At 38.2% G+C, this 18,086-nt stretch overlaps 1 protein-coding gene across 3 annotated transcripts in view; it reads left to right on the top strand.

Moving 5' to 3' along the window:
- The window catches only part of LOC128519621 (intercellular adhesion molecule 2-like), a 17,676-nt gene extending 1,587 nt beyond the window's left edge, over positions 1-16,089 (top strand). The window contains exons 2-6 of one of the 3 annotated variants that reach the window (XM_053493413.1): positions 1,753-1,996; positions 2,520-2,604; positions 10,225-10,494; positions 10,629-10,967; positions 15,579-16,088. In XM_053493413.1, coding sequence (XP_053349388.1) covers positions 2,538-2,604; positions 10,225-10,494; positions 10,629-10,967; positions 15,579-15,649 — 747 coding nt within the window. In that variant the 5' untranslated portion in view covers positions 1,753-1,996; positions 2,520-2,537 and the 3' untranslated portion in view covers positions 15,650-16,088. Of the gene's footprint in view, positions 1-1,752; positions 1,997-2,499; positions 2,605-10,224; positions 10,495-10,628; positions 10,968-15,578 lie in introns of all 3 variants that reach the window. The other 2 variants (XM_053493412.1, XM_053493411.1) reach the window with 2 other exon arrangements.
- Positions 16,090-18,086: the final 1,997 nt, after the last annotated feature.

Below are 18,086 nucleotides of genomic sequence, written 5' to 3'. Positions count from 1 at the left end.
TCTTCATATCTTTTTATTATACTCGTTGTATTGTACTTATTGTATTTATTGTACTCGACGCTGAGACACATTGAAGGTGTCTGCCACATCAGCAGTGGATCTGGTCTTCAGCTTCTTGATAATCAACACTTTAGTCTCAGGGTGAATCTTAGGCATGTGGTCTGTCTTTTGTTAGTTGCAGTTGATGTGAAGGTCTAGTGTATTGGGCCATTTTTATACTCACCTAAAACTTAATTTATCTATTATTAGTCACAGGTGACAAGACTTATGTATTTGCAAAAATTGACTCAATTGGCTTTTACCAAGCTGTTAATATTAAAATACTTTTCAACAGTTTAGTTTTGCACAGAAATATTATTACAAAAGCTGTTGGGATTAAAATGAGCCATTATAGGCATAGTCACAGAGGCAAGATGTCGCTTCAAGATAGTCTTTTATTGATATTTTTAAAGGCAAAAACATGTCTGGGACATGAAGTTCCCAACTAAACATAACAGAAAAAACACAAGAAGTCTGGGCGTTTGTCGCCCTCTAGGGATTGGTCCTTACAGCACTTCAGGTCAATTTGTTCCCAAGCGACAAAACCTTTGTCAGGGACTGTAGGTTGATTCAATTCAATTCAATTCAATTCAATTCAATTCAATTCAATTTTATTTGTATAGCGCTTTTAGCAATTGTCATTGCCGCAAAGCAGCTTTACACAATTAAAAGAATTATTTAAGTTTGTATGAAATGTGAATGTGAATGATTCAAAATGGTCAGTTTGTCTCTGGTGAGCAAGCCGAGGGCGACAGTGCAAGGAAAAACTCCCTGAGATGGTAATAGGAAGAAATCTTGAGAGGAACCAGACTCAACAGGAAACCCATCCTCATTTGGGTGAAACAGAAAGCAGTAAATGATTTGCATTTATACAGTGTGTTAGGTGGCAGGCAGTTCAGATATAATAGCTGATGTTAATTGATGTTAATATGGTGTCCAGGTAGTTATTGAAGACCCAGGTAGATGGGTCAGACAGGTCCGGAGGGCAGAGGGAGTCTGGATCACTGGCAGCTCAGGAACGACATGTGTAGCTCGACAGAGAGAGAGAAAGAGTGAAAGGGGGAGACAGGAGGAGAGAGGAAAGAGAAAGAGGGGGGAAAGAGAAGAAGAGGAGAGATGGCAGTTAGGTATGGTCACGGTCACACAATGTATAATGTGAATGTATATTAACTGTAGAGTGCAAGCAGAGACTCCGGCAGGACTAACTATGACAGCATAACTAAAAGGGAGAGCCAGAAGGAAACACAGACATGAGGGGGAACTGAGATGTAAAGCAAACAATCACCTCACCGTCAGCAAACCTGAGTGATCAATGAGAGTGAGGAAGACAGCATCCAAACATACCAGTTCACCATAATACTCTACGTCCATGAGTCCCCCAGATCTGCTCCTTTACCTAAGGCAAATCTATTTATAAAAATGCTTGGCTAAATAAATAGGTTTTTAGCCTAGACTTAAACACTGAGACTGTGTCTGAGTCCCGAACACTATTTGGAAAACTATTTCATAATTGTTGGCCTTTGTAAGAAAAAGCTCTGCCCCCAGCTGTATTTTTCATAATACGTGGTACTGACAAGCAGCCTGCATCCTTTGATCGAAGTAGGCGTGACGGATCGTAAGACACTAGCAGTTCGCTCAGGTACTGCGGCGCGAGACCATTTAATGCTTTATATGTCAAAAGTAGTATTTTAATACCAATGTGAAATTTCACAGGGAGCCAATGCAGTGAAGATAAGATAGGGGTGACGTGCCCGTATCTTCTGGTTCTAGTGAGGACTCTCGCTGCTGCATTCTGTACTAGCTGAAGCTTATTTATGCACCTAGCTGAACAACCAGAGAGTAAAGCATTACAATAGTCCAACCCAGAGGTGATGACATGGATCTGCAGGCCAACAAAAGAATAATGTCACAAGGACTCAGTGAAGGTCCTAATAATGTTGACTGAAAGTGATAAAAGGTAAGCAAAGAAAAATAGCAACTTTGTAAAGAAAGCAATTTTTAGGACTTGTATGAAAATTGGCATCAGATGTTGTCATTTTTAGGAAAAGCAGTTGCCTATGGGTATGCAAGATTGTTTTTAAATACAACCACTGAGAAATCTAGTAAAAATACAGCAGATGGCACCACACTTATCTGGACACTGGAGGCCCTGCCTGCTTTTGATACAGTGCCCGGTGTGAAAGCCTTCAGAGGGTTACATGCTTTATTATGTTACTTCTATATATATATATATAGAAGTTATTTATAAGTAAGTCTTATCAGACACTGATGGAAAAAGAAAGTATATATATAAAAATAAGCTCAAATAAAAGTACTATGGTGCGATTCTACAACAAATATACTATAACAAAACCACATATTACACTGTACTTTCCTTTACTTTGGGTGTATGTGCTGTGAGGGGGAGGGAGTGAAAAGGAGTGCTCTTTTAAGTTTCCTGTAACTCATTTCATCTGTCAGTTCCCTCTCTGGCGGTTTAGATTTTCCGGTGCTCTGAGATGGCAGGGTGTTTGTTCTCATCGTTGCTCATCGCACTGTGTGTGGGACTGTACGGAACACATGCAGGTGAGCAGGAAACGGTGTGTGTGTGTGTGTGTGTGTGTGTGTGTGCGTGTACTTGTGTGTGTATGTATGTATGTGTGTGTGCGTGTACTTGTGTGTGTATGTATGTATGTGTGTGTGTGTGTGTGTGTGTGTGTGTAAATGTCTCTCTTTTTAATCCAGCCCGTCCAGCAAAAGGAAAACATTCTGTGCTATAATTAGTTAGTGTACGGCTACTCTTAGTAAAAAGAGCCAGTAGCTGGGCTGAGGTTAGCTGTGCTAGCTATCAGCACTGATGTAGATTGTTTGTTCTGAAAGCTGTTTTTTGTTTGGATCATTCACTTCACCTTTAATTAGTTAATTTCATTTTTCACAAGAGGCCATATTTTGGTGTGTCACTATGGACATACTGTACTGTAGGATTATTGTGTGCATGTAATAAAACAAATCAACAACTACGAAACCCCACTGTAGCTGTGCAGCAGGGAATATGTCTCTAAATAACTTATATTGATTTGCAGGTGCATTAATAGATATAAAGCTCTACTGGGGAACAATCCTTCGGCTCAATTCATCCTTTTTTTCTTGAATGTTTCTGTGAATGTCGTATTAAGCATGCTCACATGCTATAGCAGCTTCCCCTTTCTTAGCCCACTTTATCCTGAATTTCATAAAGCATTGGGTCAATAGCCTACAGTTACTTACTTATGCTCTAGAGACTGCCATGCATGTGTATGCATGGACCTGACATTCCAACGGCATTCCATTCTTCCATGTTAGTATCAATTTAAATGAAACTCCTGCAGATTGGGAGGTGGCTCAACTTGAATTTGATATATAACTGGGGCACTACAGATGAATATTGGGGCACGAGCACCAGCGAAAGATGACAGAAATTTATAGTTACAACAGTCTGTACTACTTTCTCAATATATTACAACAGGAGTTTTGGCGTAATATATTGGTCATGGTGCTGCAAAAAAATAGTACAAGTAAGGATTTAAAGATTTACAAGTTTATTTGTCACATACATGGTAATACATGGTAGTACAGTAGTAGCTAAATGCAATTGCAACAACTCCAGACTGTGTAAATTAAAAGATTAAAAAAACAATTAAATAATAATAAATATTTACAACTTATATTAGTGATGGAAAGTCTGGGTCATTTTAGTGACTTGGTTCTTAAAATCTCGTTCACCAAAATTAACAAATCTATTTTTGAGTCATTTAGTTCCTTTCATTCTTTTGATCAAAATTAAAATTAAGTGTTACATTTTCAATAAACAGATCCCCAACATGTCTACATGCACAAATTTTGGCTATAGTTCCAGTAATGAAAATATTACAATGCAGCTACGGATATATTATAATAAACAGAATAAGCAGCTCACCTCTCATATCTTGTTTTCTGAATCGTTCGTTCTTGAGGTACGTGACTCTAATAGACGCTATGCAGTGCATTACACAGGAAATTGAGTGGTTCTCCTCATGATCCTTCTAGTCCGAGTCATTAGTTCTTTTAAGTCTATTGCACTGCAAGTCATGTAAAAAAAGGACAAACGATTTGGACCAAAAGACTCGAGAGGTAGCTACTCATTTCCATTTCCTGTACATAACCGACGGAGGAGGTCATGCAATGCTTTGTGGATGTGCACCCAGTGGAAAATGAACGAATTACTCTCTGAGACTACTCGTTTTTCTAAGTCACATTTAAGACTCGTTCAAAAAGAACGAATAGCTCATAAAAAAAACATCACTAACTTATATGTGTAACAAAACTAGTAGATAAAAAAGAATATAAGAAGTGGACTTACTCTATAACCATCTGGTATTGCAGCTTCACTTTTTGAAAAAGTGGAGCTGCCATGCCAATGGTGATATAGTTGGTCAGGATGCTCTCAATGGTGCAACGATAAAAGCTTTCTAGTATCTACGGAGACAGATTAACTTTCCTTTTCCATTAAGTCTCCTCATAAAGTAAAGGCAAAGTTGCGTTTTTCTAGCAAGAAGAGACGTTTTATTGGTCCAGGACAGCTCTTTGATCTGTCAACATTAAAGAACTTAAAGCTCTCATGTGCTTTGAAAGAACCATTTCAGCTTTGACATTTAATTTTCCACGCTGTTATTCTTCTCCCACGCAGTCATGTTTTTCCCAGGCTGTCATGTTTTCGGATTATTGTGTGTGTTTTTGCCCAATTCTCTCATGTTTTTCATGGATTTTCACGTGGCCAAGTTTGCCTGGTTTCTTGTTTTTCCACCTCGCATCTTAAAGAGAAAGGGTGGGAATCTATTGCAGGGCGCACACACACAGACACACACACACAAAAAAAAAAACAATTTAGGAATGCCAGTTATCTGAATGTCTTTGGACTGTGGGAGGAAAGAAGCTACTTGGATGAGTAGTGTAACATTCCTACCTAATAAAAAATTAGTCCAGCTGACATAACTTAACTTCCAAATAACCTTATCTAGATAACTAAGAATCTCCACAGAAATATTTATTGAAGCATAACAAATTAAAGGTGAAGAGAGTTGGTAAAGAGAATGAATAAAAATAAGGTAGAGGATGTGTGATGTTGGTCATGCAGTCTCCTCTGAACAGTAAATGTTAAAATATGTCTGCCGCTAGACCTCATGGAAGCTTTTATGCAGGCTCTAATTTGAGATGCTGTAAAATGGTGGTTTCTGAGGGTGGTCTTTCTAAAAATAAGACCTTTTGACTGTACTCACCCTTCCTCTGTACAAGACATCTGATGGACTTAAGTACATTAGGAAGGCAAGTAATGTCATAAATTAAGTCTTACATTTAGGCATTTGGCAGACACTCTTATCCAGAGCAACTTACATTTTTTATCTCATTACACATCTGAGCAGTTGAGGGTTAAGGGCCTTGCACAAAGGCCTAACAGTGGCAACTTGGTGGTTGTGGGGTTTGAACCTGGGATCTTCCGAACAGTAGTCCAATGCCTTAACCACTGAGCTACCCCTGGCCTCGACAAGTCTTGACTTGGCCGACCTGTGAACTGAAAACCATTCCAGGTGACTACCTTATGAATCTGTTGAGAGAATGCATGAGTGTGCCAAGCTGGCAACAAAGCCAAATGTTGCTACTCTGGACAATATAAAATATAAAACGTATTCTGGGTTGTTTACCACTTTATTTATTGCATAGTTCTTTCATAATTTCGATGTTAAATAATAATAAATTCAAAAACAATTTTAATAAATGTAATAAATTTTTGCAAAAAAAAAAGTTTAAGTTTCTTATAAATTCAGAAAATACAGTAAAACCTTAAATTACGAGTAACTTAGTCTGAGAGTATTTTGCAACACAATAAAAAATTTTTAGTCAATTTTAACTCGATAAACCAGTGAGGTCTTAAAATATGAGTAGTAAGTAAACACTTCATCTGCCAAGTGTCACATGATCACAATTGAGCCAATGGTTCTTCTCTCTCTTGCACAGCGGGATTGTGGGAAATCTTCTCCCACGCTACATATATACAAGGTGACACAGAATAACGGAAATTTTTTCTTGTGGGGCTACCTCAAGAGTGAAGTGTACACGAGTTAAAACAGAGATGAAATTCACAGTATCCCAGCTGAGATGTTGCAGCGGTCAATGAGAAATCTCAACATTATGAATAAATTGTATTTCTTTTATCACTTCTAGTTTTATTGGATTATAAAAAAGGGCCATTTTTTTTGTGTCACCCTACACTCACCTAAAGGATTATTAGGAACACCTGTTCAATTATGTGCAATATCTGCAATGCAATTATCTAATCAATCACATGGCAGTTGCTTCAATGCATTTAGGGGTGGGGTCCTGTTCAAGACAATCTCCTAAACTCCATACTGAATGTCAGAATGGGAAAGAAAGGTGATTTAAGCAATTCTGTGCGTGGCATGGTTGTTGGTGCCAGACGGACCGGTCTGAGTATTTCACAATCTGCTCAGTTACTGGGATTTACGCTTACACTATTTCTAGGGTTTACAAAGAATGGTGTGAAAAGGCAAAAACATCCAGTATGCGGCAGTCCTGTGGGCGAAAATGCCTTGTTGATGCTAGAGGTCAGAGGAGAATGGGCCGACTGATTGAAGCTGATAGAAGAGCAACTTTGACTCAAATAACCACTCGTAAGTGGTTCGTAAGGCATTTGTGAAGCCACAACACGCACAACCTTGAGGCAGATGGGCTACAACAGCAGAAGACCCCACCGGGTACCACTCATCTCCACTACAAATAGGAAAAAAAGGCTACAATTTGCACGAGCTCATCAAAATTGGACAGTTGAAGACTGGAAAAATGTTGCCTGGTCTGATGAGTCTCGATACATTCAAATGGTAGAGTCAGAATTTGGCGTAAACAGAATGAGAACATGGATCCATCATGCCTTGTTACCACTGTGCAGGCTGGTGGTATAATGGTGTGGGGGATGCTTTCCTGGCACACTTTAGGCCCCTTAGTGCCAATTGGGCATCGTTTAAATGCCACAGGCTACCTGAGCATTGTTTCTGACCATGTCCATCCCTTTATGACCACCATGTACCCATCCTCTGATGGCTACTTCCAGCATGATAATGCACCATGTCACAAAGCTCGAATCATTTAAAATCGGTTTATTGAACATGACAATGAGTTCACTGTACTAAAATGGCCCCCACAGTCACCAGATCTCAACCCAATAGAGCATCTTTGGGATGTGGTGGATCGGGAGCTTCGTGCCCTGGATGTGCATCCCACAAATCTCCATCAACTGCAAGATGCTATCCTATCAATATGGGCCAACATTTCTAAAGATTGCTTTCAGCACCATGTTGAATCAATGGCACGTAGAATTAAGGCAGTTCTGAAGGCGAAAGGGGGTCAAACACTGTATTAGTATGGTGTTCCTAATAATCCTTTAGGTGAGTGTATATCCTACCGCTCCAAAGTTTGGGATGTGCATTATTGGGTAACTATTAGTGTTCAAAAATATCATGCAATTAAATGAAAAACAAATCTTTTTTTATCTTACCTGTTTATTGTCATGTATCAACTTTTTGTGCAGCAGCAACCACAGCCTCCCAAACAACGTTCAGAGAGCTTTACTGTTTTCCTTGCAAAAATATGGTCTTCTTGAAAAATGCAGACTTTTTCCTGTACCACCACTTGAAGAAAGTGTCTCCTGAAAACTGAAAGTAGGTTTGGAAGTAAATTTTGACTCTCTTTAATAAAACCAGCTCGTAAGAGTACCCCACCTCAACTTTACTGGCATTTGAGTCAAAGTGGAGCTCAGTGCCTGTTACCGATTCAGCCATGTGTCCATCCATGTGGGCCTGGTTTCCCAAAAGCTTCTTATCGCTAAGTAGTTTCTAAGTTGTACCTTAACCTCTCTCTTAACGTTATGGCGCGATTCCCGAAACGTTCGTACTCTAAGTTTCTTAGGTAAGTCACACATTTTAATTAGCATATTTCATAATGTGACAAATGCATTAAAATCGGCAATCACTTTTAATATTAAACAGGTGGCAAACAATTTAGCTCTAAGTGGCTAAGATCGTATAAATGGGTAATCATTGTGGCATCCAGAAAGCAACAGATTTGGCAGCGATACAGCCTCTTGTTTTGCTAAACCGAAGACGGCGCCGTCAGCGGAGTCGTGTGATTCAAGTAAATTTTTTCATTAAGCAAAACTTTAGACCTTTTCATATTTTTCCTGAGGTGGCTATTTTAAAAAGGTTTCGCCTTCCAAGGCAACAGATTATGGAGTTTCTTGACCTGCTCAGATCTGCGCTTGCCAGGCCAATGCGTCATACTTACGCTCTACATCCCGATGTCCAACTGCTTAAAGCGCTAAGATTTTATGCTACCAGGAGCTTCATGAAGGTCGTGGGAGAAAGCTACACTCTCAGCAAAACTTTGGTGTGAAGGTGCATCCTCGCTGGACCAACCCTGTTATCAAACCCTGCATCCATAAATTTTTCTGAGTGATTGTAATGCTTAAAACCTCTACTCTGTCATCTCATCGTATTCATTCCATAAGTGCGCAACCCCAACCACCGACATGCTTCTCCTAAAGTTTTATAGGCCTACACATTAAAATATCTCTGTCAAAAGTTAACTAGATGTCCGAGCTAAAATGTCGTATTGCTGATTAATCTTGATTTATCTAATGAGTATTGAACTCAGAAAGACTGAAGATTGAAAGACAGCTTCTCTTGCTGCTGCTCTGCCTCAAGCACAGCAAACCTGTTTTAAACACTCATGATCTTCATCTCAGACTAATGTCAGTACTCTGCTACTACAAATGAATATTTAAAAATAAACATGCACCTAATTTAACATTCTTTAATTTCCTTGTAGATAGAATTGTAGGCCTGTTGAACTGCGCCTCTGCCAGGGTATGCTGTTGTTTGGCCAGCTCCAGCTTGGCCCTCTTCAGCTTGCTTACAGATTGTTTGCTTTGGTCAGCTGACGCTAAATGTCATGCAATACCACCAACTTTTCTCTTTCTATATTTACCAGTTCCTCGCTCCAACGGCATGGTGACAATTTGCATGTTGTGCTGTAGCGACATCATTCTGGCAAGGACGTGCGTTTAGAAGGCAATGGAGTAGTGCACTCTTTAGGCTCGATGCTACCAGAAGAGAAGGGTGCTGCAGGTTTCTATGTAACCGGTGAGCATGGTGTACTGGGAGGTGGTGATGGTCTGGCCTGTGAGCATGAGGCATGCTCTGCATCACCTCTTCTTACTTCAATTTCCCCAGGTATTCCATGAGGGGCTGATTCTCCCATTACTGCCAGTGCTTCTCCTCCAGTGGTGTTGGTGGTGACACTAAACAGGACCCAGCACCTGTCCTTGTCCGGTCTCTTCGGACTGCAGCAGCTCTAACCTTGGCAGATATTTAGAAATCATGCCATTTTTTCCCCACATCCTGCCAGTCTCTGGGTGCACCTTAACCAGAGGCAGCCATATTTCTCGCAATGTCACTCCAGATTACTTTTTTTACTGCTGTTACACACATTGTTTCTGAAGCTGGCGAAGAGTGTCGTCTTGTGGATGTACACCTCGTCCAGCAATTTTTTTTCCATTGCCTCTTCTCTGCGATCGCTCTGTTTAGTGTAGGTAGGTTGCTTTATTGAGGGTTTCAACCAATGGCAATCAAGAGTGCATTGCACATGAGTAACCACAGCTGTTTGTCAATCAACTATGATTGTATGCCCGGCTCATTTCATCGCCACTGCAGGTTACATGAAAATATTAGCGACAGTTTGGTGATTTAATTTATATATTTGTCTATTATGTACAAATACACCTGATATGCTTAGAGACAATAAGAATGTTAGTACAGCTTGGAGCATGCATGAAAATGACGATTTTCTCAAAAAACTTACTTGCCTAATAATTGTGCACACAGTACTGTATACAGTACTATTTGCATTTCTGGTAGATGCTAAACTACGTTCACCACTCAGTACCTGTACTATTTAATAAGAAAAAAGGTATCTATCTCTATCTATCTATCTATTTATTTATTTATATAATTTGTCATTTTGAAAAGTTTGTTTTATTATATGTTTTACATTATTATACTGTTTTATTGTACTTTGCGGTAAACACAAAATCAGCTCTGGGTTTGTTATTGTGCTGAACAGAAGTATGTAGAGATCCTGTCGTCACTCCGGCGTCTCTGCTGGTGGAGTATGGACACCCTGCTGAAGTGAACTGCTCCATACTGAGTAAACCTGTAACGGGATACATGCTGGGCTGGGAGTCTAAATCATCACAACCGGATACAGACAGTAAAAAAAGTTTGACATGGAGGGTGGACAGTCTGACAAATTGGGAGGAAGCTGACGGTCTCAAGTGTTACCTCTCAACAGCAACTGATCAGTGTGAGAGTCGTGTAAATCTCACCATTTACAGTGAGTACCACCATCTCATAAAATCTCATAGCTTTCTTACTGTGTGCACAATTATTATATTCAACAGGGTTTACTGTTTACTCTGTGTGTGTGTGTGTGTGTGTGTGTGTGTGTGTGTGTGTGTGTGTTTATAGAGAGACCAGACACCATTATGTTAAGCTCTGTTCCTGATGTGTGGATAGAGGGAGATCAAACAGAGCTAGTGTGTGAGATTGAAAACGTCGGTCCTGGACATAAACTCAGTGTACACTGGAGCAGATCCAACGCAAAGCAAAACAATGCTTTCACACTTTTTAGTGAAACATCACCTTCAGACTTGGTAAATGAGATGAAGAATGTGAGCGCTACAGTGAAACTGAACATTACGGCCAGACGTGAGGATCACGGAGTGCAGTACAAGTGTGCAGCTGTGCTGAATCTGGACACAGGTCCAGTTGTGTCTGAATCACAGCCAATCACCATCCCAGTCCCCTGTGAGTCTGTGACATTATTATAATATTTGTAAATATATTACAAGCATTAGCACTAGCACTACATCAAGGTCAAGATTATCCCTGACTGTACAGCACTGCGCAATTTATATTTTATTACAGTGGAACCTTGGATTACGAGCATAATTCGTTCCAGAAGCAGGCTCGTATTCCAAAACAAAATAAGTAAACCAAATAAGAAATAATGAAAACTTAAATTATTCGTTCCACAGCCCCCCAAAAAATAAATACATGAAAATAATTAACTCAAAATATTAAGTAAAAATAAAACAAATTTACCTGTACTTTACCTTTAAAAAAAAAGGAAAAATAAATTTCGACAGATAAGTGTTTCCGTTTGTGCATGCAGGCACGGTGTGTGTGAATCTAAAGTAAGCTCCCCTCTCCCCCTTCTCGTCTTACACGGTTACCCTTCCTCCACTTTTTACACACACACACACACACACACACACACACACACACACATGTGCACACAGCGGAAACACTGTTTTATTGGAAAAATTAATAAGAAATCTCTCTAATTACACTCGATTGAGCAACAAACAAATTCAAATTCAAATTTTAATTGTCACATACACAGTCATACACAGTACGATATGCAGTGAAATGCTTGTATGACCGCCAGTGACCTTAAAAAAGAAAATAAAAACTATACATAAGGAATAAATTTATAATAAAAAGAAATACGAAAATAATTAATTTAACTAGTAAAATAAACTGTACAAATAAGGGCATAATAAAAAATATTACAAAATATAGAAATATAGGGTGGAGGGAAAAAAGTATATATTTAAAAAGTATATATAAAAAAGAATATATAAAAATTTTAAAGTGGAATTTAAAGTTAAATTTTAAAACGGAATCACTACTATAAAGTCAAAATAAAACAAATTAACCTGCAATTTACCTTTAAAAAGAATTGCAACAGAGCAGTGTTTCTGAGAAAGTGTGTCTGTGAAGGCAAAAGTAGGAGGTGTCTGTTTTTGTGTGTGTGTGTGTGTGTGTGTGTGTGTGTGTGTGTGTGTGTGTGTGTGTGTGGCACGGTGTCCAATGACGTGCGCGCACACAGACACAAAGAGCAGGCTAAGCCTTAAGCAGAGAGAGAGAATGGATCTTTAACCTCTCTAATGAGACTTCCTTTTCCTTTACACACGCGCTGTACACACACTCATACAGACACAAAAGAAACTATTTTCTTAGAAACCAAATGTGGTCACAGTGTTAAAGTAAACAATACAGGTGTGCATGGATGTTGATTATACAGATGTGGCCATTAAGAATGCACATTTTTCCCGCGAAATGCCACAAGCAACATTCGGGAATTTACATCAATGTGATGTACTTGACTGAATATCCACTTAATGGCGCATTGAAGGACTATCTAAAAGCCAGACCAAGTACAACGAGGAATTGTGCATAATTAGTTAGTCTAAAACAATATTGTTTCCAATGCTAAAGCAAATATTAATTTTATTTTGTTTTACAATAGATCTTTCATGATGAATGTGCGTACAGTATATGTGCTGTATATTATTTCCATAATGATGAAATGATATGCTTAAAATCGTGCTTTAAAATGTATAATAAGTTTCTTATATAGTTTTTGTAATGTCTAAACAGGGACAAAGTAATGAAAGACATGGCAATGTCTCGGTTTAAATAGTCTTAAAATTAATTAAATTTCTTGATAGTAGGCTATCTGATTGTGAGTCAGGCTATCTGAGTGTTAACTATGCGATATGTCCTAATTCGTGAACATGTCAACGTATCTCACTTAAAACTAAAATGTAAAAATGTGTCGACATTGAGCACCATCAAAAGACATGAATGAACAATATTATTTTATCATATTAAGTAAATATTCTTATATAAACACGAAGTGCTTCAGGCTTTTTATAATAATCATCATCATGTTTTTTTTTGCTGTTTGTTTCCAGCATTAAATAATTTTTTCATCCGTTATTGACCACAGCTGGAAATAATAGCTAGAATGTAAATGTAAATTTATAATTTATGACTGAAATAAAGCTGTTCTTCGCCGTGCGGAAAACCGCGGCTGGTACTTTCACTTTACAAAGGGCAGCATTTTTATCAAAAAAACGCATGCGATTTATCAATAAAAATGCAGACAAATCCAGACTTTCCGCCAGAAAGTCATCGCCTCTCTCAATAATGCAGATCTAACATACATACACCTGTCCATAAATAAAAAGGAATATTTAAGCATACACGCAAAATGTATTCCACTTAAAAATTACAGATGAAAACAAGGAGAGTACAGTAGACGTGCTGAGCTTCAGTTTATTGTGATGCAGACAAAAGGACTAGAAAAAAAACAGGTTTCGTTATTTTACAAAATCTGAATATATTCAGTAAATATATGAATTACACTCAAAGTATAAAATTCAACTATTAAGTCTAAATTAATTGGTACTATTAAACATTTTATTTCTATTTATGTTTTGTTAGCGAAATACATTTTAGGCAGAGACATCTGCTCGGTCTTGTTAATTCGTTTTAAACCCCTCAAATCTGTGAATTCCCACATCAGCGAAACCGGTTTGATAACTTCATGCCTATCGTGAATGAAAGGTGAGAAGAGGCATCACAGTAACTGGGAACACAGAACGGGTTTTGTGGATGTTTACCTCGAAGTGCACTGTCGCGTTGTAAAAAAAAAATAGACTAAAACAAAATCATGTTTGCTTCAGCATTGGAAACAAAATTGTTTTTTAATTTTATTAAAAATTATAAACTTTTGTATTCTTTGTTGTACTTCATCTTTCTGCACACACGCCCGGGCATCTTTAAATTTAAATAGAAAATAATAGTGGGCTGGTAAGCACTTTGTTTTTCATATAACTTAAATGGCTGAATGAAGTTAAATATACACAATAAATTAATAATTGCGTTTGCTTTACATTTGAGCACTCATTGGGCTTTTTAATTATATATACAACCATATCATATATGTATACTGTATGTTGTACTTCGTCTTTTTGCACGCACGCGCAGGTACGTTACAATAATAGTATGAATAATAACAATAATAATAAATTCGGAGCACTACTACTTGTTTTGTAGTAGAGAATTAAACTAGAGAAGAAAATGAAGAATAATTACATATCAGTATTTACAGTTTGAACTTGACACGTTTATGAGCTCCGTCGATTGCTGTCAATGGGACTCAGTGGTGTCAAAAGTATTCACATTCATTACTTGAGTAGAAGTATAGATACTAGGGTTTAAAAGACTTCTTTAGAAGTTGAAGTATCAACGCAAGCTTTTTACTCAAGTAAAAGTGTACAAGTACTGGTTTTAAAACTACCTAAAGTATAAAAGTAAAAGTAACGTGAGGGAGGGAAAGCATTAAGGATAAAAGCTTAGGCTGTGCCACGGGCCTTTATACTGCACTAACACCTCAAAAAAAAAGAAAAAGAAAATGTGGTGTTGTTTTTTTTTGTTGTTTTTTTTAATGGCCATTTGGGATACTGTATATGGCAATTGAAAACGAATGCATTTTAGTACAATGCGAATACATTAAAGAACCATATGTGTGTACTACTGAGCATTAACACGTTTCATGGAAAAGGAGATATGATAACTAGTTGCCTAGAAGTATTTTAATGGTGCACAAAGTCAAACTTCAGAGGCGTGTCATCAGTAACCTTTATTGGAATGTAAATGTACATCCAAGCTTAGCTGCAGGAATCTGTGAGGGCAACATACAAGAAAATTAGTGTACCCAGGGCAGGCTTCATCATTCCTGTTACCTTCCTGGTGCTGTTACCTTCCTCGCTGGTGATTGGTTGTGACATTTCGCTCGAATCTTGAGTCTCTATCACGGACATCTTCGTCTACTTATCACAACCTTATCAACCGAAAATGCTATTTTATTCAAACGTCCTTGCTGGAGTGTGTGACGTGACGTCATGTGCAGGTGTGATGGATCGCGTACCAACCAATAGGGTGTCAGAATGGTATGTTTTTAAAATTCTTATCCAACCACAATCAAATTCACTTTATCCGGATGGCGCGGTTTATCCGGATGTTTTTGTTTGTTTGTTTTTTGAATGACAAACTAAACTAAAATAGGAGTAACGAGGCTATTTTTTAATTGTAAGGAGTAGAAAGTACAGATAATTGCGTGAAAATGTAAGGAGTAGAAGTAAAAAAGTCGGCTGAAAAATAATTACTCCAGTAAGGTATAGATACCCAAAATTTCTACTTAAGTAAGGTAACGAAGTATTTGTACTTCGTTACTTGACACCTCTGATGGAACTGTCTATCTAAGAGAGATAACACATTTTCGGCTTCAGTAGACACACAATACTTTAGATTGAAACACAGGTAATGAACGGCATTTTCACAGCTTGTCTCACGCTGCTGCAGCAGCTCACACGTTTCCTTTTCTCGAAACGTGCATTGTTAATGGCCAGATCTGTACCAGGAAGAGACCAAGAGACCACTAAGACCCAGCAGGGGAGACAATAACCCACAATTCCACAGCACAAGAGAGAAAAGCCATTCCGCAATCCGAGGTTTCACTGTACTTATGTTTTCTGTTTTTCTGTTTTCTGCTTTCTCCTTTAGCTGGGCAACCTCCACTCAGTTCTGTCTGGGGAATGGTTAGTTTGCTAGCGGTTTTTACTACAGTGTTGTGATCATCTTTGTCCTGGTTGTCTTTCCAACACAAACACATGGATCATCCTACATCCTGGAGCACCTGCAATCAAACAAAAACAACAGCTATATGAACAACAATCCTGCAGCCCAAGGACAACTGTAGTGTTTAATAACATTAAACCTGTGTAGTTAACTCTGACTCCTGTGTGTCTAATGCTAACCCTGACTTCTGTGTATCTAACTCTTTGTTTTTAGATTCATAAAATATTTGTAATGACTCTAGAACATGGTATATAGTCTAAAGAACAAATTACGTTTATGGATTTATTACATTATTCTTTAAAACTAAAGTATAAAATCTCAGGCGTGCAGCTTTGCTGTTTTTTGCTGCTCATTAGTTTTCACTGTGCATATTAAAACAATAAAAGACTGAATGGGCAACAATCATGGGCTTTACACTTTGACTAATTAATTCTTATAAACGGTTATAGTATATTCATATTTTCTAATTAATAAAGATATACACCTAATATACTGCATTTTATTAATAGTGTTTCTTTATATCCATTGTAAGGAGTTTGACGCATATTTGGCATCACAGTCCCACGGACACAAGGCGAGGTCTTATAAAAAAAAAAAAAGGTAATTTTTGTTTTAAAAAAATGGGGAAAGTTTAAGGAGGGACAACCTAATGCAACACTAATATGTACAGTAAATTGAAATCACTACAGCACTACTTAAGACCTTGATAGGGCATCTGCCAAAACATTGTCCTCCTCACAGATTTAATAAAGTTTAAGCAAAAACAAACTCCAAAGCATTAGCTTTTGGTTGGAATTTCTCATGCTGTGGACATACATATCAAAATGATTCAGAGGTAAAAAAAAAAATTAAAAAAAAAGAGCCAAAGATTCCTTCTTGATGGTGGAATAGTGCTTCTGATTGACATTAAACTTCTTTAAAAATACAGGGTCAAGCCCAAAATTAATAACGTCCATAGCTAGCTTAAAAGGCTAAATTCAGGAGCAACGATAACAGGAGAACTACTTAACAAGGTCTTCAGATTGTCAAAGGCAAGCTGACATAACTCTGTCCAAACAAAAAGAACCTTGGGACTAAGCACGTTTGTCAAAGGTGCAGCAACTGTAGCAAAATTCCTGAAAAACTCCTATAATATGCTGCCATGCCGAAAAACCTTTTTAATTCCCTCCTTGAAAATGGCACTGGAAAATATACAATGGCCTCTACTTTCGCTTCAACTGAAAACACATATCCCTGGCTAACAACTTTGCCCAAATAAGTAACCAGGCCCATCTAAACTCACACTTGGAGAGGTTCACGGTCAAATTTGCAGCCTTTAATTGTTTAAACACATCCTTAAGCTGAGCCAAATGTTGAGACCAGGAAGAACTATAGATAACTAAATCATCAAGATAAGCCTCACATGCTGAAACTCCTTCCAGTACCCTGTTCACTAAACTAAGTGGCTGGCGCATTTCTCATCCCAAAAACCATAACTTTATACTGACAAAAGTGATCTGGCATCACAAATGCAGAGATCTTGTGGGCTCACTGACCTGACTGAGAGAAACCTGTCAGTACCCCTTCAAAAGATCTAACTTGGTAACAAAAGATGCATCTGGTCAATACAATCATCTAGTGGTGGGAGAGGAAAGCAATCAGGCTTAGTGATGCCATTCACCTTGAAATGTACAAAAATGAAAGGAAACATCATGTTTCTCAACCAGTAGACATGGAGAACTCAAAGCACTGGAGGATGGTTCAGATACAGTATTCCAGGTTCTAACATGTACTGCACTCCATCATTGGCTACAAACTAGCCACACAGACTCTACCAACCATCAGTGTTTTCGTTCCTGATGAGCTAAATCATTTATATGCTCTGTTGACCTTGCGGCAGGAAGCATTTCAAAAAAGAAAAAGGTATGTATGGGTAAATCAGAAATTACACTTGACAAGTGGTATGGCCCAAGAGCATTGGTAAATATTGCATGGTTAAATTATACATGTAAATCAGAAATTGCACTTGAAAAGTGGTATGGGCCAATAGCCCCAAGCTTCAGGGCCTGGGTGTCAGTGCTTACATTTTTCAGCTGAGTCTAACTCACAGACCTCAGTCTGTTAGGCTGGGCACTTACATGCCATCTATGCTCATTCTGAACACTGGAGTTTCACAGGCTTGGGTGCTTAGTCCATTGTTCTATTTCCTGTTTACCCATGACTGTGTTTCTCTGCATAACTCCAACATGATAACCAAGTATGCAGATGATACCATGGTGGTACACCACATCACCAGCAACGATGAGTTGGCCTATAGAGAGGAGATTTGCAGCCTATCAGTTTGTGTTCAGACTACAACTTTACCCTTAACACCAAAAAAAAAAAAAAAAAAAAAGAGCTCATTGTGGATGTCCAGAAATGAAAAGCAGACATTCCCCATCTACATACAGTGGT

Source organism: Clarias gariepinus, chromosome 3 (assembly GCF_024256425.1).
Source record: "Clarias gariepinus isolate MV-2021 ecotype Netherlands chromosome 3, CGAR_prim_01v2, whole genome shotgun sequence".
Classification (NCBI taxonomy): domain Eukaryota; kingdom Metazoa; phylum Chordata; class Actinopteri; order Siluriformes; family Clariidae; genus Clarias; species Clarias gariepinus.
Note: the sequence above shows the minus strand (reverse complement) of the source record. Positions and strands in the feature narration are given on the sequence as shown.